Consider the following 24,793-nt stretch of genomic DNA (forward strand, 5'->3'; position numbering starts at 1 on the left):
CAGTGAAAATAAAATGAAAGGTTGAAACAAGTGAGGCTTGTAAATACCTTTTGATAAGGAAAAATTCTGAAATGCCCTAAATTAAGTGATATAAGGGCCAGAGAATGAGGGGGAGATACAAGGAAAGGTAATCAGTCAACAGCTGTGGGCTGTAGCTAACCAGAAACCACATTGCTGGTTGAAGTCCTTTCACTAATCATGTAAAAGTTCCTTAGAAGCACTGCAACTCCCTTGTACCTGACCAGTGTCTGACCATCACCAACCAACCCATGAGCCTTTATGTATTAATCACCTATCTGGGACTTGGACTGCTTCACATGAGCCCACCTTCCTTATCTATAGTCAACGTGAATTTATCAAACTTTCCTTGAGACCCTTTTTAAATGTTACCTGTTGAGTCTGGCATTAAAGCTGTTTCTGTTAATTGGCCGTGCTGCTGGTGAAGCAGCAACTTCCTATCCTGGGACTTAGTCCTTTTTCTTGCTAGCATCTGTAAAGATCCAGTAATCCCTTTTATTTCAGAGAAATCTTGGTCTGTCGAGTTTTTGATTTGTCATTACAAAAGGCAGAGAAGTTCATCAAATGAAAAGTATATTGGCAAAGAGTATGGATTATGAGCAGAAGCAGCTTTTTGTACGTGAATTTTAAGCTATTTAAACAGCTTGTAGATGAATAAGAATGGAAAGGGCTAGGGTGTAGGGTTTTATATCCGTTGATGAAAAAAATTGTCTTGCTAAAAGAACATGTAATGACTGGATATGTACAAGTTAACTCAAATATGCCACAAAATACCTTTTAAAGAATATTTTAATACGGTTATATTTATGGGCAATCCCACACCAATTTGTGAGTTCAGAAAATCCTAGGATATTTTAATTACAGAATTCTTGGGTTTAAAGACCAAAAGTGAATTATCTTCAGAAGGTTGAAGCCTGGGCTTAAAATCTCTAATCTGGTTTCATGGTATCTCTCTCATAGGGTAATTTGTGAGGACTAAATAAATAAAATACCATATATAAAACACTTGGTGAAAGTAACAGATAAATGGCAGCCCTTTTTATTTGAGTATATGTGGCTTTATATATATAAAAAATCTTACAGGAAGAATTTGATGACTAGCAATGAAAATTTAAGGTCATCCAAAGAATTACTCCTCTGAACCAATGCCTCAATCAGCTCTTAAGAAACTACATCTTGGAGATCATATACCTATATTTTTAATAACAATATTCCAACATTTAAAACAGTACTTAGGAATATTAGTGTTTTTCAGAAAACAAAAACATGCTCCAAATATTTCAGTAAGAACAAAGCATAACAAAATGTCTTAAACAGACGACCCCCACCTCTACCTCCCAAGCCCAAAATGATAGGCAAACATCAGAGAGGATTTTCTCTGGTAACTTCTTTATCTCCTTCGTTCGAAATCAGTTATGTGACTATTTGTAATGATCTAGGAGAGAGGTTGTTTTGAGGAAGGGCAGTGAGAATGAACAGAATGGAGTTCCATTGGTTCCATTTTCCATGAGTCTTTGAAGTTTGTTCCTTTTCTATTTCCTCTGCCCTAGTTCAAATCCTCTCATCATCCTTTAGCTACTATGTATTGCCACCATTTTTTAAATTTAAAACCTTAAACACATTAAAAGTGACTAAAATAATTAACTGAAAAAGGAACTCAAATAATGGAGAATGTAATAAGTAAAAATAATTGTGTTCTCTCCAACCCCAAAACGTTCCAAACCTAAAAATTAAAACACAAGAATTACAAAAGATTATGTGATTACCATTATAAAACTTAACAAACGCTGATGTCTGTTGATCCCAAAGCAACTCTATGCTTGCTGAATATAAAATTCTGTATACAGAATAATATACCTGAAAAAATACGTACTTAAAAACTTGTAGTAGTTTCATACCAAACAGGTTTTCAGTATAATTTAGATCATATTAGTCCTCCAAGATATATTTTCTTGGAGAAAATATACAGAAACTCAATTTCTTCAATTGAAATGCAGGAAGAAAGTTGATAAAATTCTATGACCAGTGTGATTGGGATCAATATCTGTTTAATGTTAAAAGATAACCCCACAAACAACTTTGGAAAACTAGGCTGAAATCACATGTGCAATAAATGGATAAAATGTTAGCTCCACAATAAAATTAGATTTTAATGAAATTAAGGTTTTATGGTTAAATGAGTAAAAATGTTAAAATAATGTTCTTCCTCCCACACAAGTATACAAAAAGCTTCCCTTTCTTTAATTTGACACTGTTAAACCTTAAATGAATCCCAAGCTCATATGTAACTAAATGGAATCTCCTTTTGTGGTATGTCTATTACTTTAACATATCACAGGAATTTACATAACAGGCTAGAGAACAGAAGTAAGAGACAACAGGTGCTTCAGTACCACCCATATTATCTACCAAGACCACAGTGTGAGCAACAGAGTGGAGATTCATGGTAGTAGTTCCTTCAATAAAAGAGCTTAGACAGAATCTTCCACAAACACAGGTTTTTGCAGTATCCAAATCTTGGCAAAGATGGAGAGGAATGATATGAGAGCCATATGGAATCCTATTGGAAAAAAAAGTTTGAAATATATTTTTTAATACTAGATTCAGAACTTTATGTATTAGGACATGAACTATTGGACACTAAATTATAACCATGGGAAATACAATTACTCAGCTAAGTGATTCAGTATATTGCTTTATCTTCCAAACAAGAAGGGGGAAAATATACTAATAAACAGCATGACATATTGTGTACCTAGAGTATCTATACCACTCCATGAAGTATCTTTTAGTACTGCCACTTAATAGCATAACCCATTGAATTGACCATCATCTGTTCTTTATATCACTATATTGTATGATGAGTGTAACATGATAATTTAAATGTTTAGCTCTGTCATGCAATTCTCATAATGGTAATGGAAAAATTACTGCACTCCACCTGTGAAGAAATATTTATTTAAATAAATCCATATACTCTCCTGGGCATCAGTTGTTCAAAAAGGTATTTTAAACTGTCAAACTTTTCTTTCTCATCTACTAGACACTAAAAGATGGTCTCTTGAGATTGCCTACCCACTGAGCAACTCCTCTCTTCTAAACATCACCATGCCCCAGTCACTTTATCTTTCACACACTGTCTTTTCTTTATTTCTTCAGTCCCTAGCCTAGGCTGGCACATTGGTGGTATTCAGATCTTTTTCAACAAATAAATAAAACCTACATTTATAATATAAACCAGAGTTTAAAACTGTATTAGAAAAAGTCTGAAAAGTTACACATCAAATAAAAAATAGTGGTTTACTTTTGTAAGGGATTTGGGATAGGCCTTGTTTGTAATTTTTCATTTTTTCACAGGTACTAATTTGTTGCTTCTGTAACAATTTGTTAAAAAATTGTACCAAGGTGTCTGTCACATCCTCACATTAAACTCTTTCAGGTTATTGGTTATAGTATAAGCAAACAAGTAACAGTTAAAAACTGTATTTTCTAACATAATTTAAATTCCTACATATTTTTCTAATAAATCTTAACTTTACGATTGTAACCAATAATTAGGATAGTTAACCAACAGCTAGATAACAAGTATTAATCTCATGGCTGTGGATGCATATTCTTTTCAAAACAAGGGGTCTGAAAACATCCAAGATTATAATTTAGTAAAGGTAAGTCACCTTACAAGAACCTATATTAACAGAAGTTTAGAAAACAATACAAAAAGGCTAGATCATTCAGCACTAACAAATTATTTTCCTACCTTATCTATTATATCACATTCTGATCATCTAATTTTTCCTTCCAACTCTGTACTTTTCCATGTTGGATGTCAAGTCTGTTTGATTTGTTTTTAATCATTTAGCCAATTTGTTATGGTGCAGAGAAAATGAAAGTTCCTATGGCCAGGATTCTCACCTGACCATGGTCGGCTTGCTCACTACATGTGTGGGCTGTATGTTACTACTGACTCTAAAAGAGCTCTGCCCAGTGCTCCGGACTGCATGGCTGCAGGAGAGCAGAGGCTGGAGCAGTGGCAGCGCTGAGGACAGAGACTGACATGGCTGTGGGGACAGAGATGGAGGAGGATGACAGACCTGCAGGCTGTAGGATGCAGATGTGATTCTAGTGCTTGACCTATCACTGGGAGAATAAAGCTCGGTAATAAACTCTTTAACTCCGAGAACATTCATTGTCATTCTTCAGTCTCACTAAATCCAAAGTTAACTTGTCTGGGGCTGAATCTCTCAGGAAAGACATATGGTCTTTGCAAATCATCAGAAACCATTTATAACATTTCTCATTTGTATATAGTTTTCAAATTTCAGTACACTATATTATTTTTTTCATATATAAGTTTCAAGAAAGCATGAACAAGAGCCCTGGGAACAATTCACTGACAAGACACCATTTGGAATTTCCTCAAATCAGTGGTCTTTGCCTGAATCATCAGTATCACTTCCAGAGATTTAAAAAATATATTAATACACAATACGGGCCCATTTCTGGAGATTCTGAACCAGTTGGTCTGTAGTAGAATCTAGACATCTGTATTTCTCATCTTTACTATTTAAAAGCTCCTCCACAGTCGATAACATTGATTTTTAATTGCCAGATAAGAAAATTATAAGAATTTATACATCCAAGAAATATTTGAGACCTATTATAAGCCAGGCATTGTTCTCAGGCACTTACATTTATTGTCATTTAACATGTAATTTTTAACTCCTGTTTAAGAGTTAATGCCTTAAACCAGTGGTTCTCAAAGTGTGGTCCCTGACCAGCACATCAGCATCACCTTGTGTGGATAAAGTGAAGGTTCCTGTAGCCAGGATTCTCATCTGGCCCTGGTCGGCTAGCTCACTACACACGTGTGGGCAATACATTGGTATTGACTCTATATAAAGAGCTCTGCCCAGTGCTTTGCAGGACATGGTGGCACCTGCAAGGCTGCATGAGAGCAGAGATGAGACTGGAGTGGTGGCAGCACTGAGGACAGAGACTGAGAAAGCTGTGCAGGTAGAGAGGCCCAGAGGCAGAGACTGGCTTGCTGCATGCAGATTCACACTGAGTGGATGGGATTCTAGTGATTGACCTGCCACTGTGGGAATAAAGTTGGGTATAAACCCTTTCACCACAAGAACATTCTACTGTCATTTCTTTGGTCACACTGAATCCATAGTGAACTTGTCTGGGGCTGAAACTGATTGGCAAGACACCTTGGAACTTGTTAAAGATGCAATTTCTTTAGCCCCACTGCAAATTTACTGAATAAAAATCTCAGAGAGGGACAATCAGCAGTCTGCTTTAGTAAACACTGTGCTTCAATAAACATGATTCTGATGCACTCTGAAATTTTGAGAATCACTGCCTTAAAGCAATATGAGTCTTTAAGTAACTTTTATAGCCTTAAAATTCAAAGTGTGGTTCATGGACTAGTAGCCTCAGACTCACCTGGAAGCTTGTTTGAAATACAGGATCTTCATCCCAGACATCAAAACAATCTGCTAACAGATTCCCAGGTGATTTAAATGTACATTAAAGTCTGAAAAGCACTGGTGTGAAGTAGTGGTTCTTAATCCAATGAAGTTGTACATTAGAATCACCTGGGGATTTTAAAAAGTTACTGGGTCCTACTCTCCAACACTCTGATATAGTAACTCTGGGGTGAGGACTAATCAGAACTTTTAAGAGCTCCACAGATGATTCTAAATGTGAGGTAAAGTCTGGGAACCAGTGCTTTAGAGTAAGAGGTCTTAAGCTAGGGATGGTGAGGAAGGAGGAATTAATTGGGTTTCAGTGAGGTCCATGAGTATTATAATACTGTATGTAAATTTTGGGTATGTACTCATGAATATTATTTTTCTAGGCCCACATCTGTCTTTTTTTTTTTTAAGAGCCTCACCCCCAGTAAAAAAAATAAAAAAGTTAATCTCTCCTTTGAAATATGGTCTTTCTATTCCATAGGCACTCAATTATAATTTGGTCCACATGGTAGTTTCCATTCCTATATGAAAGCATGGACAAAAATGGTTAACTGGAGTTCAGTGCCTCATGAAAAGACAAGAGGAAGAGAACCAACCACTATTAAGTCCTACTATATGCCAAATGTTTTGGCATTAGATTAATTCATTTATCTTCACAACTCTGTAAAGTAAGTATTATGGGTCCTGCTTCGCAGATGAGAAAATTAAATCAAAGAGGTTAAATAACTTGATAAAGCCTTACTAAGAGGGGAAGCCAGAAATCAAACACAAGCCTGCCTCCAAAGGCCACACTTTACTACTTTAACACACTTAGCCAGATTGGAATTCTCAAACTTCAGAGTGCATGAGACCCACCTGGAGGACTTATTAAAATACCAATTGCTGGATCCCACCCTCAGAGTTTCTGATTCAGCAGGTCTGTAGTGGAGTTCAAGAGCTTGCATCTGTAACAAGGTCCTAGGTGACACTTTAGGCTGCTGGTCAGAGAACCACACTTTTAGAAATAATGTCATCCATAAATTCAAATATTCATTAAGTGCCTAATACAGGGCAGGATAAGGGAATATCACATTTTAGACCCTAGGGTAATAGTGGAGAATAAGACAAAGTCTATGCCTTCATGGATCCTACATTCTAGTAAGGAAAACTGACAGAAAGCCAACAAATGTTAAAAAATACATAATATCAAGTAATAAATCCTATGACAAAAAAAATCAAGCAAAGTAAGGAGGTGGGAGATAAAACTTTAGGTAAAGTGGTCAGGAAGGCCTTGCCAAGGTGCCACTTGGAGAGAGAACTGAGTGAAGTAAGAAAGTGAGCTGACAGTGAAATAAGCCAAGTGGAGAAAGAGAAATACCAAATGATTTCACTCATCTGTGGAGTATAAGAACAAAGGAAAAACTGAAGGAACAAAACAGCAGCGGAATCACAGAACCCAAGAATGGACTAACAGGTACCAAAGGGAAAGGGACTAGAGAGGATGGGTGGGTAGGGAGGGATAAGGGCGGGGAAGAAGAAAGGGGGTATTAAGATTAGCATGCATAGGGGGGGTGGGAGAAAGGGGAGGGCTGTACAACACAGAGAAGACAAGTAGTGATTCTATAACATTTAGCTATGCTGATGGACAGTGACTGCAAAGGGGTTTATAGCAGGAACCTGGTATAGGGGAGAGCCCAGTAAACATAATATTCTTCATGTAAGTGTAGATTAAAGATAACAAAAAAAAAAAAAAAGAAAAAAAAGAAAGAAAAGGGGGATTACTCTATGATAGGATAAAACTAACTGTAAATCAACGATTAATGCATGCTTTAAATAGCCTTAGTTTTGATCACTTAAAGGGTGTCAGATGATTGGCTATAGATGTATAGTTTTCTGATAATATTCCTTTCTCTTAAAAAGAAAAAAATGCAGTTCCTGTGTGGTGACCTCCAATGAGTTCTACACAATGGTATAATGGGCAGATCAAAGTGTGGGCAAAGGGTCTGTTTGTGTTTATACAGAGGACCAAAGCCTAATTTGGCTACCCAGAAAATGAACTAAGATACGATATGAAGAAGAACTTCCAACATCAGCACTCTCTAGAAGAGTCATACCAGAAGATGATCATCAAAAAACCCCAACAAAGATCCAGGTGATGCTGCAGTTATAGCTGCATTCATCCCACCAGTTCCTGGACTTGCCATTGGAATGAAGAAGGAGATATCTAAGCTGGCCTGTGCATACAGTAAAACAACAAATTTGACTGGATCTACACTGTTGGACCTCAATAAGAATTAGGAGAAGTGCAAGTTGTAGCGCTCCAAAATCTTACAACTACAGACTATCTACGGTTAAAAGAACATATGGGATGTGAACTGTTCCCAGGAATGGGCTGTTTTAGTTTGTCTGATTTCTCTCAGACTGTTCAAGTACAGTTGGACAATATCCATCATATCATAGACAAATTTTCACAAATGCCTAGGGTGCCTAAATGGTTTTCTTGGCTTCACTGGAGATGGCTGGTAATTATAGGTCTGTTTTGGTTTTGTAACTTTATTCCTATTATGTTAATGTGTGTGCACAATTTAATTAGTAGTTTAAAACCTATACATGCTTAAGTTACTGTACAAGAAGATATGTCAAAGAAATGATCAATCTTCCCATGTTTTCTTCCGTCTGCTACCTCTATAGCTTTTCTTCTTCCTTCCTAATTACAACCCTTAAATAGAATTCGTGCCTCATATCGAATTTACCGAGTATCATAATTCCTCCAAGTGGTAAAGATACCTCAAGACAAATGCTGGGCATAGAAGCCACAGGGCATAAATGTGCAAAGAAGTAAAAAGCTAACCTTTGCAAACAATATGGCTTCTCTCTCACTTACCAACTTTACATTTCCCTGTATGGCCCTGGAAGATGACTGGTTAGCCAGAGACGGGTAAGATTCCTCAAGGGAGGAAGAACCTAAGACAGGCACAGTAGCAGGGGGGCCATCAGGTGAGAAATTGGGGATCAACAGTGGTGAAGCTTAGAACCTCAGCCCCCCTGTTTTGAGAGAAATATTCTGCATCCGTGGATGTTTTATTGCCCTTGTCTAGCTTGGATTAACACATAGTCTACAGGCACACACCTGATCATCCACATTTGCTCTCTTACAACATTAAACTAGGTTTTCTACCTTTATCTTACATCTACCTACCACTTCAGCATTTTATTAAAAATAATAATAATAATAATAATGAGAGAAATGTGGGATCCACATATAAATCAAGTATAAAAATCAAACAAATATTCATATTTGACCTGATTGTTTATAGTTCATAATGCATGATCAAAACGCAAAGTTTCTGTGATGACTGCCCTTGTACTGTTCACCATGTAAGAACTTATTCACTATGTAAGAATTTGTTCACCATATAAGAATTTGCTTGTTATGCTTCAGAAGATTGGAGACTGATGAGAATTAGGCTTGGGGTGGATTAATGATTGTGCATTGAGCATTGACTTCCCTATACAGAATTCTATTGTTAACAACCATTTGATCAATAAATATGAGAGATGCCCTGTCAAAAAAAAAAAAAAAAAGAAAGTGAGCTGAGACTTTCTGGAGGAAAAACATTCCAAGCAGAAGCAAGCAGCAGCAGGAAGGCCACTGTAGCAAGTGGTTAGCTTGCACACAGTATTGTCAACTATGTTAATGACTTTATTATGCTGCGGAAGCTATCAAAGGTACTGCATTTTATGACTATCAGTCTTACCTATTATATAATATGGTTCGTGCTGAAGATTCCAATAAAGTTAATGGTGTTTGTAGCATTATCACTGGAAGGGCTTTTGGTTGTTCAAAAGTATTTCCAAAAAGATCCAAGTACTCAAGAGATAAATCTTTAAATTCACTAGGCAAAAATGGAAGCTTATTTCGAGCTGCTGACAAAAAACGCAGATTTCTCAATTTTCCCATCTTGAAAGGAAATCGAATCAATTCATTATCGTCAAGTTTTAAATCTGTAAGTTCTTGGAGCTGACAGAACTGCACAGGGAGTGACTTAATTTTGTTCTTGCTGAGATCTAAACTCCGAAGTGACTTTTGCAGCGTCGATTGACACAAAGCTACACTAAATGACTCCAAGTGATTGTCATTCAGGTTAAGTTCTTGAAGGTGAATGAGGTCTCCAATTGTAGCTGGAAGCTTTTTTATATGATTGTGACTCAAGTCTAATTTCCTAAGGTTTTTTAAGCAAAGCATACGCATATCCACTCGGACAAGCCCACAATATGAAGTCTGAAGATGTTCCAGAGAATATGGGAAGTTCTTGCTTAGAGGATAGTCCTTTTTGGATGTAATAACCATTTTAGTTTTAAATTTTTCAAATTCTGAGGTCTTCACTGGTGTGAGGGTTGAAAGTGATGCCTCTACATCACAGCCTCTATGAGCCAGTCTCACTGCTGAAAGGAACCCCTTTAAACTGCTGGAATTGGCCTGAATAAATAAAAATAAGTAGTACAGTCATAAATTCCACTTTAACAAATGCATGCATACTAAATTCATCCTATAACAAATTCTGTGAAGTTTTCTATGCAAATGATGCAATAATTTATTGAAAAAAGCTTTAAAAATAATTTTTTTAATATTCAATTTTTATTGAATTTCAATAGAGGTACAAAAACCTTTAAAAGTTTTTGAAAAAATTTATGTTGAGAAACACTGTAAATAAAACTGTTCAAAGGGGTAACCATGCATAAAATACAACAGGAAATCATATAGAGTTCACTCAAGGTTGAAGTTTAAGATGAATGGACCCAAATCTCCAACTGCCTGTGAGATAGGCAGAGGTAGTGCTATGCACTGCAAAAAGTCCAGGGTGCCATTTACAAAGACTAGGAATTGTGAAAGGCAATGGCCCTGTCAAAAGCTGGGCCAAATGGCACCATTAAAAGTGCTAGAAAATATCAAAAGCAAGAGAGATTGCTTCCAGCTCAACAGAGAAATCATTAATGAAGTGGTACGTAAACTAAGTCATCAATAAAAATAACTAATACTTGCAGGATACTTTAGAAGTTTCCTCAAGTTTACATGTGAAGGACTAATGAACTTTCAGCAAGAAACTTAAGTTGTGATCCCACTTGGATGGTATGTGGGAACTTTGTGAGGAGTAAAAGATGAGAAATACAGTATGGGGACAGTATAAATGAGCTTGATGTCAAGGTAAGGAGGACTAAATGATCAGGCTGTGGGAAATCACTGAAGAATTTTGAGTAACAGAATTACATGACAAGAGCTAAGTATTATTTTGGTGGCAGTATACAGTACACAGTAGTGAAGTGGAGTGAGGAAAGTCTGGAGACCTGGGCCAAGTAGGCCCAGTAGATGGTGCCAGACTAGACTTGGAAAACAAAATAAAGGCTCAGCTATGGGAAATGGAAGGGAGATATGGAGAAGAACAAGCAGAGATTGGAATAATGCCTCTATTTGGGGTACAAGAAAAAGGTTTTCAGAGTAGGAGACAAAGGAGTTGCTGAGAAAACAGGTGAGCCAGGATAGTGCTTTCACAGATGACAAGTTTTAAGGTGGGACTGGTCATCAGTGTCAAATTCTAGAGCTCAAAAAGGATTAAAATAATGGCAATATGACAGGGAAATAGAAGTCAGTGATCTCTGAGCAGGTTTTGAATAAACCATAAAAGTAAAAGTTAAAAGAGAGAGTAAGAAAGTGGAGTCAATGATTTTAGCCTTGTCTTTATAGAAATGTGTCTATTCTGTTTTATTTTAATTGTAAGATCTCAACTTGTTTTTATGTAGAAGACAGGTATCAGTGGAAATACAGTCTGAGTATCAAGAGATAAAAAAACCCCCACAAGAACAGAAGGAGGTAGGACAAAATGATTCCACTCAATGCAAATACTTTTAATGTTTGCAAAGCACTTTGCTTGAAGTTAAGGATAGTGCAAGGTTGAATAAGACATTGCTCATATCCTCTGGGAAGAGGTAAGAGAAAAGGGGGAGATAAGGCAAAGAAAAGTTTATTCTAATGGATTATTTTTTAAAATAATATTTAATTATAATTTAATTATACCCCCCCCAGTAGTTCTAATTGCATCTTATCCTTTTTTTACACCAAATTTAGATTTATAACCTGTGATTCTGCTGGCAAAATGTAGACCTGTGCCACTTGCCTTACCGAGTTCTAGTCTAAGAACACCCTAAGATTCCATCTTGGACACAGAAACAAATCAAGTTTTCCTCCTGAGGCTGACTGCATTTTTAGACCCAGAGAAGTATGCCTGGGAAGCTGTCATTTCTTCAAACACACCTGCAAATGTCCATCCCTATTCAGCTATGTGGAATATCAGAATGCTAAATTGCCTCTTTAAGAAAATATAGCCAATCAACCCAACCTGTAACATTTTTAATATCATACCTTACAAAGACAGATATCGACAGGAGGCTCCTTTAACCGAACAGTGGCTTTCCCCTCATCCACAAATTTGGTGAAGAACTGCTCAATGTTCTCCTTTAGCTGCTTAAAAACAAGGGACAAAAACAGATATTATTATTCAATACTGTTTATTGTAACTGGATGTGCCAGTCACTTTGCCAAGCTTTGGTTTGGTTTTTAGTCCTCAAATCTGGGTTTTTTATGATTTTAAATTTTAAAGTTTTTTGCTTGGTTTGTTTTGTTTTTAGCAGTTGGGTAGTTATACTCCTTATCTAACTTATGGTACATATTACTATTCTCTGTCCAGTAACTTCCCTCTTCTGAGAACAAAACCCATGTTTTGGGAGAATACTCCTCTTCTCCCATTCCAACTGTGGCTGTAGTAATAGATGCCAATAGTAGTTACTTGCCTTAACTTCAGTCCATTAGTCTGGGGCAGGAATGTTTCCCACAAGATTACAAACTCCTTGAAAGAAGGAATTTTGTCTCCTTTGTTCACTGTTGTATCCCCAGAACACACTAGTGATGGACAAATAACAGGTGCTCAAAAATTTTTCAAGACTGATGTTGCTTCTGCTTTAGACTTAGTAACTATCAAGAAGTTGCTCTGTACCAGGAACTATGATAAAGGGCTTGGGAGTAGTGAGACAAGCATGGTAATTACACTTAAAGTTGTAGTGTGTTACAATCTGATGAGACAGTTATCTAAGAAATTGTAAGCCTAACAAGTATTAAGACAAGGCTGCTCTAAAACCTTATATACCAATAGAATCTTGCTTGGTCTAGGGATATGAAGGTGACTTTAAAGGTGAAAACTGAAGGATACCACGTTGGGTATGTGAAGATACTGGGAGAAGAGAGAGGGGATAGCATACCAGTAAGGAATAATGTGTGCAAAGCCTGGAAGGCGAGAGAGCTTGACAACTGTGAGGAGCTGAAACAAGTTCAGAATGGCTGAAGGACCCAAGAGGCAGGTGAGCCTGAAGAGGTAAAGAGATGGTGCAAGGCTTTGTAAACCATTTTTTCCAAAGAATTTTGGATTTGATCCCAAGAAAAATGATATACTCAATGACTGTCAGCTGGAAACATGGCTAATCTATATTTTGAAATATTCTCTTTAAATTAATCAGTCTAAGAACTGAACTTTAGGGAGGGGTGAATGGGATGGGGGAAGGACAATGGTAGAGATAGGGAGATCCTCTGAGACTAGCCAGGCAAGGAATAAAAGTATTATCATATAACAGCTGGGATGGAAGGAGGTATGAAAATCTGAAGAATACCCAGGAGGCAGAATTGAAAGGATTTGATAATACATTGGGTGTGGAGAGGCAAGGTTTCTGGATGGGTCAGAACACTTTTTAATGAGTTGCAGAATACTGCCAGAAGAGCAGGTTTAGGGGTGGCAAGAAAAATCAATTTTTAGATATTTTGAGTTTGAAACGTTGCAACACATCCAAGTGAGTATTTTCCAGTAGACAGCAGATTCAAGTTGGAAGTTAAGGCAGAGGACTGGCTAAAGGTACAGATTTGGAAATCAGTCGGATGGATGGTAGCTGAAATCATGGACAGAGAAGTAAAAAGTGTAAGAAAGGTACTTGCCACACTTAGCATTAGTACCTACTCTTCAAAGCTCAGGACCAACACCACCTTTCCTCATTCAACAAATGTTTACTGAGCACCTACTATGTTGCAAGCCCTGTGGCACCACTTCTTCAAAACTTTCTCAGAAACTTTATTCACAATTCGTTTTTGATACTGTACTACTTTGCTTCTATCTTTATGATAGTATTCATCATAGTCAACTTTATATTGTAAGTAATGGTTTATTTTCCCCTTTGTCTTAGAAACACAGTGACTAAATCAAGTTTATCTTCCACAATATCTAGCACTACACCTTGCGCACAGTAAGTCTTCCACTAGCAGTTTACAATAAAAGGATGATTAACAACTGACTACTAGTGCTGAAATATTAAGGGTGAGATCATTACAGACTTTAAAAATAGGAAGTACTTGAGCTGGGCATAAAAGTGACAGGTTTTGGGGAACATAAGGGGGGAGAAAAGGAGGACCCAATTCTAGTTGACTTTGCTTCTATCACCTAACAGTTTTCTAACCTATAAAATGTTGGGTGATTTCTAAAGTCCTTTCAATTTGAAGAAAAATTATGAGTTGATTCTGACAAGGGGCAATTATTTACACCTTCAACTACCTCCTTATACTAAACATTAGATGTCTCTGAATGAAACAGCAATATCCCTTTCCTCACCTATTCACTGTGGAGTACAACACCATAAGGGAAATAATCCAAGAAATTGCATAAAATCCAGTCAAGAGTCACGTGCAAAGGTGGGCAATGAACTGTCCCCTCAACTTTATTTACAGTAGACAACAAAGGTAGTCCAGTCATTCTAACATAACAACATAGTGCCTGGTAAGGAAGGGAAACGATTTTATAAAACCTGTACTTTAAAAAATCTATTTCAACTTCTAACTGCTTCTAGAGAGTTTACTACTGCTATGTTCTGGACTTAAAAAATCAGGCCTTAGGAAATTAAACATTAAAAAAAAAAGACAAGGATGCAGTAACCAATAACTTTAATAAAAATGTCAAGATGCAACCCAAAGGGTTACTGCTTTACTATGTATTAATGTGGCCTACCGACCTTATTTACTATTCATTATCCCTTTAAGCCTTAAAAATAAAAGCTACCGAATATACTGAGAGGAACATAATTCATTGAATAAGAGTGCAGTCATTTTCTGGTTCCCCTAAAGTGGACTGCTGCTTCATTTATAAGTTAATTTCACGAAGGCCGAATTTTTAAAGGCTTTAGAAGGATGGGGTTGCAATGCTGTTGTTTCGGAGTTGCAGAAATGGGCAGGAAAAATAATCAGGTGCACTTTTTCCCCCTCTTTCGGGTCTACAGGGAGATATCCAGAAACCGGGATGGTATCCAAACCCCCCAAGACGGACTCCAGCCTTGGGAACGCCCGGTCGCGTGAGTCCCGAGGGCGGCCCGCCTCTCGGCTCAGGGGGACAGCTAGTGGCCGACTCCCCTGGCAGGGCCTGCTCGCTCCACGCACCTCATAGCGGGTCCCGCGCTTGTCCTTCAGGGTGCAGATGAGCAGGCAGACGGGGTGCCCGCCACCCTGCTCGCCCCCAGCCCGAGGCCGCGGCTGACTCCTGGGCGTCTGCTGACCGAGGCTCAACACTGCCCGGACGCCCTTGCCTCGGTTCCTCAACCCCAAGGCTGGCAAATGCCGACTGACCACCTCCACCTCGCAGTGCAGCTTCATCCCGACCGCGTCAGCAAGCGTATCCGCAACTCCGCTTTGAAACTCCGCGCTTCCCAGCCGCGCCGCGTAGCGCCGGGGTCCTCGAGTACGCGGCTGTCCCAGGATCTGCCTGCCTTCTGGTCGTGCCAACATCGCGGGCTTCCTCAAGCCAGTGGCTCTGTGGATCTTGCAAGAGCATGTCCTCCACCTTGCAGGGCCCGGTCCTCACTGACCACGGGTCGGCAATCACGGACACCGACCGCTCGAGGACCCGACTCGCGGCTCCAGAAACCGGCGATCGGCGAGGGCGCCATGTCTTTTCCCGGGAGCGCGTGCGGTTGGTGGCGTTAGGTATTATTTGGGGAGGAGTCTTAGTTTCCTCCGTGGACGCCTAAGAGGTTACCGCACGTCTTGGGCCCCCGAATTTCTTGAGGGAAGGCATGTGTCCCTCTGTTAAAGAAGGTTTCTTTACTTAACGCATCTTCGCCACTTGGTCCATTACGAGCTGCTAGCGCCAGCCAGAGCGCGGCATTTCCTGACGCGAATGGGCTGTCGTTTTGTTTTGTTTTGGTGGATCTCGTCACTCTGGAGCCAACGCTTGTTACGTCGGAACCCGAAACGGAACTTGATGTGACAATATTTGACTTGGCAATTTCTGTTGAGTAAATTACCACTTTGCAACCGCTGGTTGGTTGGGTGGAGTGACTGGCTTAACTGGACCTGAGACTTGAAAGACCTTCCAGACCCGTGTGCCCTTGGGCTCTTTCTCTGTTTATAAAGGACCAGGGTCCTGGTTGTCCTCGGGAGGCACATTTTAAGCAGGCTGTCACTCTCAGGTCGTGGTCTTACCTCCCTAAATTTTGCACTCTAGGCGCTTCCCGGCGTAACGTTGGTCCCGGCCTTGTATTAAATAATTCTATTTCGTCTGAGCTGTACTTTAACAAACGTGGAATCGCGTACAGAAAAACCTATTTTCAATTCAACTGGGACAATACAACGACTTAACCTTTGTCTCTGTTTATAACATCTTGAACCTAAAGTGTTAAAAACTGTTGATTCCTTATTCTGATAAACGTAATTGGTTCATGAAAAATACTTAAGATAATAAAAAAATTACTTTTAAAATTTAGTATTCTTGCATGTAGAGCTTGAAAACACTACTCGGCATTTGGCAACAGTTAATCTTACGGTTTGTGAGAAACAAAGTGACGTTTTGTAATTTTCAGACTTTCAGACTTTATGGGAATTACGCATTTTTGTTCTTTGGATAATAATATAGAAACGCCAGTCTAAAGCATTACAAGTACTTTAAATATACAATGAACCTCTAGGAACAGTTGGGAATTGGGAAAATCTTAAATATTGTATAAGCCATTGTAATCTTAGAGTAGAAATGTATAAAAAAATCAAGAATAAAAAAAAAGCCCCAACCGTTTATTTGGTGTTACTTGGGTTGTTGAAGCAGGGATTCAGTAATTAAATGTTAAGTAATCTAATTATATGAAAGTTACTTAGCAGTTCCAAGATGATTTTAGAGTAGAACAGTGGTGTGTACTGCGAAACGCAGATTCTCAGAAAAGACATGTGATTCCCAAAATATTTAAATAAAGTAATATTAGACTTAAGTAAAATAAAAATACATTTGATTTTGAGATCTCATCTCCGTTACCCCTAAATTCCCCTTAGTTTATCCATTTTTAATGGCTGAACTACTCGGATCTGATGTTAGTTGGTGTTAGTGGACTGTTCATGAAGCAAACGATTCTTGGGATACCTATCCACAACTTTTCTCTTTACCACCATACAAATAAAGTGTGCCTGTTGACTCCTCCTACCCTCAATTACCTCAGGCTGCTTTGCACTGCAGACTGTCTGAACAACTTGGAAATACACAATACATTTTAAGCTGGGCTACAGGTTTTTGATAAAAGGATCCGAAGAAAAGCAGATTTGTTTTCCTTCTGTAAAATTGGTTCCTTTTCTTCCTGGCCTACATGATACACTCATTCCATGTTTTGTTCATACGAATTCTATAAATCTTCCAAAACCCAGTTAACACTGAACTTTCTTTAGCATCTTCCTTTTTAGAGTTTGAAAATACAGTTGAGCTGAAAAATTTTTTTTGTCCCCTGAGTTTCTGGTGCGTACGAGGCTTTCAACAGATAATTGAATCTCTTTTCCCTTCAAATGTGTGCATAGTAAACTTCATTCAGTTAGGTTTGTGGCTCACTTGAGTTCAAGCTAATAAAAGCATGATCACATATGAAAGAGTAAGGACAAATGTAATGCAGTGTAGACTTGCCTGCCCTGGCACATGGGGACCAGATATTGGCGTTATTTTTTTAATGTTAAACTTAATCTAAACTGAATAAAGCTAAATAGTTAACAAATACATGACTAAGCACTCGACCTCTACAGTGCTGCTTTGCCTCTGTTGACACCCTGATCACATTTTATAGGTGTGTTTCTGCTATGATTTCTTAATTAATGTCTACCTTTCCATTCTTAGTACTGCCATGTCTGCTGAGAGTTGTATTACTTTCCTCAAGAACTATCCCTAAACTTACTAGGTCTTCTTACTTCAATATATTTATTCATTTATTTAATATTTATGGTGTTGCTGTATGCCAAAATGTTTAAAAGGCAAGATGAGTTTACAGTTTTTAGGAGAGACAACTAAAATAACAATTATACAACAGTGTGATAAACATTCGAGTATAAAGTAGCCAGATGATGAAAACAATTTGTTTGCTAAACCAAGGCCCTTGAACTTTAGCCTGACAGTTTGGGAAACCAATTAAAGTTTTCAAGCAAGGGATAAAATGATGACTTGTTTAGGAAAGGTTACTGTGTTCAGCAAAGAAATTAATTTGAAAGTGGAACAAGCCTTGAGGTGGGGACCAGTTCAGAGGGTAATGCCATACCCACCATCTACATTGCTGCTAAATTAAATTTCTTAAGGGCCTCCTATCACAGAATCCTAAACTTCTGGAGCTGAAGTATAGTTTACAGGTATCCTAATTCAATTCTCTCACTTTATGCACGGGAAATAGAGGCTGAAAAGAGTAAAGGAATTTGCCCATGACCTCACCATCAGTGTTAGAACAAATAGTGCTAGAACTCAAGTTTCATATCCTGCACTTAATTCTTCCCCCAAACCTCATGGGTTTCCATTCTTTGCAATTTAATTAAATACAGTTGCCCAAAAGCTTGTCTCTTGTTCTTTTCAAACTCCAAGTCCTATTACTTATCTGGATAAATCTCCCCAGGGCAGCCTCTGTACTTTTCAGTCCTGCTTAGCACCTGTTCTTAGGGATTCCTTGGAGCTCACCTCTGCATTTTAAAATAAAAGATATTTCTTCTAGCATTTTTGGGTGTTCACAGCAAGAAGAATCTTAGGTTATCTCTTCCAAAATATCATTATATGGTTTACTAATTTAATGCATGTTGTCACCTTTAGACTATAAGCTTCCTAGGAACAGGTTCTGAGTCACTATTATATGCAAGGCCCAGGTTAGTGGTCACATACAGTAACTACTCATTGCATATTTGTGGAAAAAATGAGTAAATTAATATTCACTATTTATTTACTCATTTAACAAATATTTATGAGGGCCTGCATTGTGCAGGAATAGAGCAAGCTTACAGACTAGTGTGCATTCAATTGATACTGCTTGTGTTGAAGTCAGTAGTAAGCTGCTTGGGAAGGAGGGAAGCTGGATTTCTGCCTGGCTCCTGGAAGACAGTGAAATAAATATTAGGTGGTTCAAGATATGAAATAAAAATAAAAAGGTAAAAGTATTACAAGAAAACAGAAGTTTTTCAGAATTTTGACACAAAACCTTTAGGAATTAAGGTAACAAGTTGATAGATTTTAATCAATAAAATTTAAATGTTTTGCATGGAAGAATATACTAGAAACAAAGAAATAAGAATCTGGTGATGTGGTGAATGAAATAATTTAATAACTAGTATAAAGGTCAAAGGGCTTATTTCTTTGCACATAGGAAAACATGCTCTCATCAAAATTTAAAGTGAAACAATACCATATTTGGGCTAGCATAAGGAAAGATATAAAGTTTGTTAATTTACACTGTTGGGGGTTGTGGGAAAACACATATAGGCATACATCTTGGAGATATTGCAGGTTTGGTTCCAGACAATCAGAATAAAGGGAATATTGCAATAAAGTGAGTCGAATGAATATTTTGGCCTCCCAGTGCATAGAAAGTTATGTTTCCACTATACTGTAGTATGTCAAGTATGCACTAGCATTATGTCTAAAAAAATAATGTATGTACACACCTTCATGTAAAAATACCTTATTGCTAAAAACTGCAAACTGTCACCTGAACTGTCAGCAAGTTACAATCTTTTTGCTGGTGGAGAGTCTTGCCTCATTGTTGATGGCTGCTGACTGATTGGGGTGGTGGTTACTGAAGGTTGGGGTGGCTGTGACAACTTCTTAAAATAAGGCAACAATGAAATTTTCCTAAATCGATTGACCATTCCTTTCAAGAATGATTTCCGTGTAGCATGTGATGCTGTTTGATATCATTTTACCCACAGTACAGCTTCTTTCAAAATTGGAGTCAATCCACTCAAACCCTGCTGCTGCTTTATTAACTAAGCTTATGTAATATTTTAAATCATTTCTCATTTCAGCAATTTTCACAGGATCTTCACTAGTGGTAGATTCCATCTCAATAAACCACTTTCTTTGCTTGTCCATGAGAAGCCAACAAGCAACTCCTCAATTGTGAGGGTTTTATTATAAGACTGCAGCAATTCAGTCACATCTCCAGGCTCCACTTCTAATTCTAGTTCTCTTGCTATTTCCACCACATCTGCAGTTACTTCCTCCACTAGCACTAGGATATCAGAATGCTCAAATAGCCTCTTAAAGAAAATACAGCCCCTCAAAGTTATCCATGAGGGCTGGAATCAAGTTCTTCCAAATTCTTGTTAACCTTCATACCTGAACCTCTTCCCATTTCATGAATGTTCAAAATGGCATCTAGAATGATTAATCCTATCCAGAAGGTTTTCAATTTACTTTTTTAGGGGAATCATTATCTATGGCAGCTCTCGCCTTACAAAATGTTTTTCTTCAATAATGAGATTTGGAAGTCGAAATGACACCTTGGTCCATGGTCTGCAGAATGGATGTTGTGTTAGCACTCAAGAAAACACATTAATCTCATCGTCCATCTCTATCAAAGCTCTTGCATGATCAAGTGTACTGTCAATGAGCAGTGATATTTGGAAAGGAATTCTTTTTTTTAGCAGTAGTTCTCAACTACTAAACAGCTTAAACTTTTCAGTAAATAATGTAAATAGATATGCTGTCATCCAAATTTTGTTGTTCCATTGATAGAACACAAGCAGAGAAGATTCTGTATCATTATTTTATTTTATTTTATTTTGTTATTAATCTACAATTACATGAAGAACATTATGTTTACTAGCATCCCCCCTTCACCAAGTCCCGCCCCCCACAAACCCCATTATAGTCACTGTTCATCAGCATAGTAAGATGCTGTAGAATCACTACGTGTCTTCTCTGTGTTGCACAGCTCTCCCTGTACCCCCACCGCACATTGTACATGCCAATCATAATGCCCCCTTTCATTCCCTCCCTTATCCCTCCCTTCCCACCCATCCTCCCCAGTCCCTTTCCCTTTGGTAACTGTTAGTCCTTTCTTGGGTTCTATGATTCTGCTGCTGTTTTGTTCCTTCAGTCTTTCTTTGTTCTTATACTCCACATATGAGTGAAATTATTTGGTACTTGTCTTTCTCCACCTGGCTTATTTCACTGAGCATAATACCCTCTATCTCCATCCATATGTTGCAAATGGTAGTATTTGTTTTCTTCTTATGGCTGAATAATATTCCATTGTGTGTATGTACCACATCTTCTTTATGCATTCATCTACTGATGGACACTTAGATTTCTTCCATTTCTTGGCTATTGCAAATAGTGCTGTGATAAACATAGGGGTGCATCTGTCTTTTTCAAACTGGGCTGCTGCATTCTTAGGGTAAATTCCTAAAAGTGGAATTCCTGGGTCAAATGGTATTTCTATTTTGAGCATTTTGAGGAACCTCCATACTGCTTTCCACAATGGTTGAACTAATTTACATTCCCACCAGCAGTGTAGGAGGGTTCCCCTTTCTCCACAACATCACCAACATAAAACTCTTAGAAAGAAACATATGCAAAAATCTCTTGGACATAAACATGAGCGACTTCTTCATGAACATATCTCCCCGGGCAAGGGAAACAAAGGCAAAAATGAACAAGTGGGACTATATCAAGCTGAAAAGCTTCTGTACAGCAAAGGACACCATCAATAGAACAAAAAGGTACCCTACAGTATGGGAGAATATATTAATAAATGACAAATCCAATAAAGGGTTGACATCCAAAATATATAAAGAGCTCACGTACCTCAACAAACAAAAAGCAAATAATCCAATTAAAAAATGGGCAGAGGTGAACAGACAGTTCTCCAAAGAAGAAATTCAGATGGCCAACAGACACATGAAAAGATGCTCCACATGCAATCAGAGAAATGCAAATTAAAACCACAATGAGATATCACCTCACACCAGTAAGGATCGCCACCATCCAAAAGACAAACAACAACAAATGTTGGCGAGGTTGCAGATTCTGTATCATTTTTAAGGGACCTAGGATTCTCCAAATGGTACATGAACCTTGGCTTCAACTTAAAGTTACAAATTGCATTAGCCCCTAACAAGAGGGTCAACATGTCCTTGAAGTTTGACTTCTCTGGAGCTATGAAAATCCTAGATGGCATCTTCTTCCAGTAGAAGTCTGTTTGGCCTGCATTTAAAATCTGTTGTTTAGTGTAGCCATGTTCATTAATGATCTAAGCTAGATCTTCTGGATAACTTGCTGCACCTTCTCCATCAGCACTGTGGCTTCACTTGCACTTATATGTTACTGAGAAGGCTTTTTAAACCTCATGGACCAACCTCTGCTGAGTTCCATCTTTCTTTCTGCAGCTTCTACACCTCTCTCAGCCTTCATAGAATTGAAGGTTTTGCTCTGGATTAGGGAACATTGTGGCTGGTTTGATCTATTCAGACCATTAAAATTTTCTCCAAATCAGCAAAAAAGCTATTTCATTTACTTATTGTTTGTTTATTGGAGTAGCAGTTTTAATTTCCTTCAAGAACTTTTCCTTTGCATTCACAACTTGGCTAACTGGTGCAACAGGCCTAGCTTTTGACCTGTCTCAGCTTTTGACATGCCTTCCTCACTAAGTTTAATCATTTCTAGTTTTTTATTTAAAGTGAGAGACATGAGGTTCTTCCTTTCACCTGAAGACTTACAGACCACTGTAGGGTTATTAACTGGCCTATTATCAATATTGTTGCTTCTCAGAGAATAGGGAGGCCTGAGGAGAGCAAGAGAGATGGGAATGAATGGCCAGTCAGTGCATCAGTCAGAACCCCTACAACATTTATTGATTCAGTTCACCATCTTATGTGGGCTTGGTTCACGGTGCTCCAAAATCAATTACAATAGTAACATCAAAGGTCACTAATCACAGATTAACATAACAAATATAGTAATGCTGAGAAGGCTGAAATATTGTGAGAATTATCAAAATATGACACACAGCCATAAAGTGAGCAAATGCTGTTGGAAAAATGGCATTGATAGATGTGCCTGACACGGTTGCCATAAACCTTCAATTTGTGAAAAAGGAAATATTTGTGAAACACAATAAAGCAAAGTGCAATAAAACAAGGTATACTTGTTCTTTCTATGGGTATGAGTTTAAATCATTACAATTTCTATAGGCAGCAAGTTGGTAATGTGTATTAAAGACTTAAAAACTCCAATTCTATGGCCTTGCAGTCCTATTTTCAGAATTTTGTTTTATTATATTCATATATAAATATAGATATAACTATGCAGAAAAATGTTCACCCAAGGATGTTTCAATTCACCTTCATTTCCTGTATTTGCTATATATTTCTCTGTAACTTCTATATTTTTCTAAGATGCTTTATGATCTATTTATTTGTGAAAACATTAGGTATAGTATGCTTCTATTTGTGTAATGAAAAGAGATTTAATAAATATATGCATAAATATTAATACAAACATATGTATATTGACACATCTATGCATATATATGTGTCCATCATGTCCACATAGGTACACGCATATGTATACCTATGTGTGAATGTATAGATAGAATGTTTCTTAAGGATCCCCTCCCAAACTGGTAACATACTGGTTTAGACAGGGAGACTAAAGAAATAGAGGTCTGGATTGGAGAAAGACTTGCTTTAAAAATACAGTTTATGTATGTGTGTTTTATTTTAGAATATATAGTTAATTAAAAATCAGTATTTGCTGAAATGGATATATATATATATATCACTAAACATAAGACTTTGGAAAAGTGTGGGGTTAATTAAATCATTAAGGACTCAATTCTGGCCAGCTGGAAAGAATTGGATAATGTAGCTGAAGAGTACATATTATAATAGTTAAACATGCAAAAAATGTATTTTATAATTTTTCTGTGGTAAAATAGGTTTTCAGAAGTTTAGAGAAAAAGTATGATTCTATTCCTAAAGGTTATGGAATTGAAGATAACTCTGGAGAAGCAGGTCTTTAATTGATGAAATTCTGGATGTACAATCACAAATGATTGTGAGAATAACTTGAAGAAAGTAGGAGTTATCTTGAGTAATAGTATCTTAACATGCAGATCATTGCAATGTGCTTACATGAAAAAATAATGTTTGTACTGTTAGAATGTTTCAGTCTTTAAGCATTCTAGTTTTTCAAAAAATATCAATAGGGATTATCTGGGCAAGGAGATTATGGTGCATTTTGTTCTTTTTTCTCTGTATTTCATTGTATTTTTTAAAAGAGAAAGCAAGCAAACCCAAGTATTATATTAGGGGAGAATATGTCTAAAAGAAGTATTTAAAAGCTAAATACAAAAGAGTACCAGTAACCTGTAAGAAGAGTTCAGAATTAAGCTAAAAGCTCTTTATAGACTCTGGGTAAAAATAGACTTTTAAAACTGCATTCTTAGCTTATTGAAAAACACAGATAATTCCACTGTTTGTGAGAGATGGTGCCATATTAAGATGAGAGGATGTATAGTTTCTCACGTGTAATTTTGTAATCCCTCCATCAAGAATAGCTTTCAAGATCAAAATAAACATTAAGAACTACTTGAATATCAAGATTGTTTAACAGATTGTTGCAATGCAACAAATTGCTTATTGTTTGTCCTTTTCCTTTTCTCTTTCAAACCAGTTAACTTCTTTTGGCTCAAAGGATTATATATCAGAGTGTTGAAAATATTTATGGAATTGATCTCAGAGCCACCGTAATCTTTAAAAAAATTATGGAGATAAACTATGAAAGACCTGAGAAGATTACAGGTGGGTAAATGCTAGATTAGTTTTTGAGAGGTGCATGGATTTTTAGAAACTACACATCAATGACTGACATAAATTCCAGGAAATCTATAGAAGCTTGACATTGGACCCTCCACAGTCAGGCTTTAAAATAAAGTACCCTTATAATCTTATCTATCAT

General features: G+C 37.5%; 1 protein-coding gene across 4 annotated transcripts; it reads right to left on the reverse strand.

Moving 5' to 3' along the window:
- Nucleotides 1-565: 565 nt before the first annotated feature.
- LRR1 (leucine rich repeat protein 1) lies at nt 566-15,935 on the reverse strand. 4 transcript variants are annotated; one of them, XM_017675028.3, is made up of 4 exons: nt 14,998-15,935; nt 11,896-11,997; nt 9,236-9,957; nt 566-2,578 (listed from the first exon to the last, which is right to left on the reverse strand). In XM_017675028.3, the coding sequence occupies exons 1-4, from the start codon at nt 15,340-15,342 to the stop codon at nt 2,338-2,340; spliced, it is 1,410 nt and encodes a 469-aa protein (XP_017530517.3). In that variant the 5' UTR covers nt 15,343-15,935; the 3' UTR covers nt 566-2,337. The 4 variants fall into 4 exon arrangements, with proteins under 4 accessions (XP_017530517.3, XP_017530518.3, XP_017530519.3 ...); XM_017675029.3 differs by having other exon boundaries at nt 568-2,578; nt 11,896-11,994; XM_017675030.3 differs by lacking the exon at nt 9,236-9,957 and having other exon boundaries at nt 2,335-2,578; nt 11,896-11,994.
- Nucleotides 15,936-24,793: the final 8,858 nt, after the last annotated feature.

This window comes from Manis javanica, chromosome 8 (assembly GCF_040802235.1).
Source record: "Manis javanica isolate MJ-LG chromosome 8, MJ_LKY, whole genome shotgun sequence".
Lineage (NCBI taxonomy): Eukaryota > Metazoa > Chordata > Mammalia > Pholidota > Manidae > Manis > Manis javanica.

Coding starts and splice junctions, on each gene's coding strand:
- LRR1 (XM_017675028.3), bottom strand. CDS start 15,342: ATGTTGGCACGACCAGAAGGCAGGCAGATCCTGGGACAGCCGCGTACT. Junction 11,998..14,997: donor AGCGCGGGACCCGCTATGAG/GTGCGTGGAGCG, acceptor CTTGTTTTTAAG/CAGCTAAAGGAGAACATTGA. Junction 2,579..9,235: donor CGAACCATATTATATAATAG/GTAAGACTGATA, acceptor TTTTTCCAATAG/GATTCCATATGGCTCTCATA.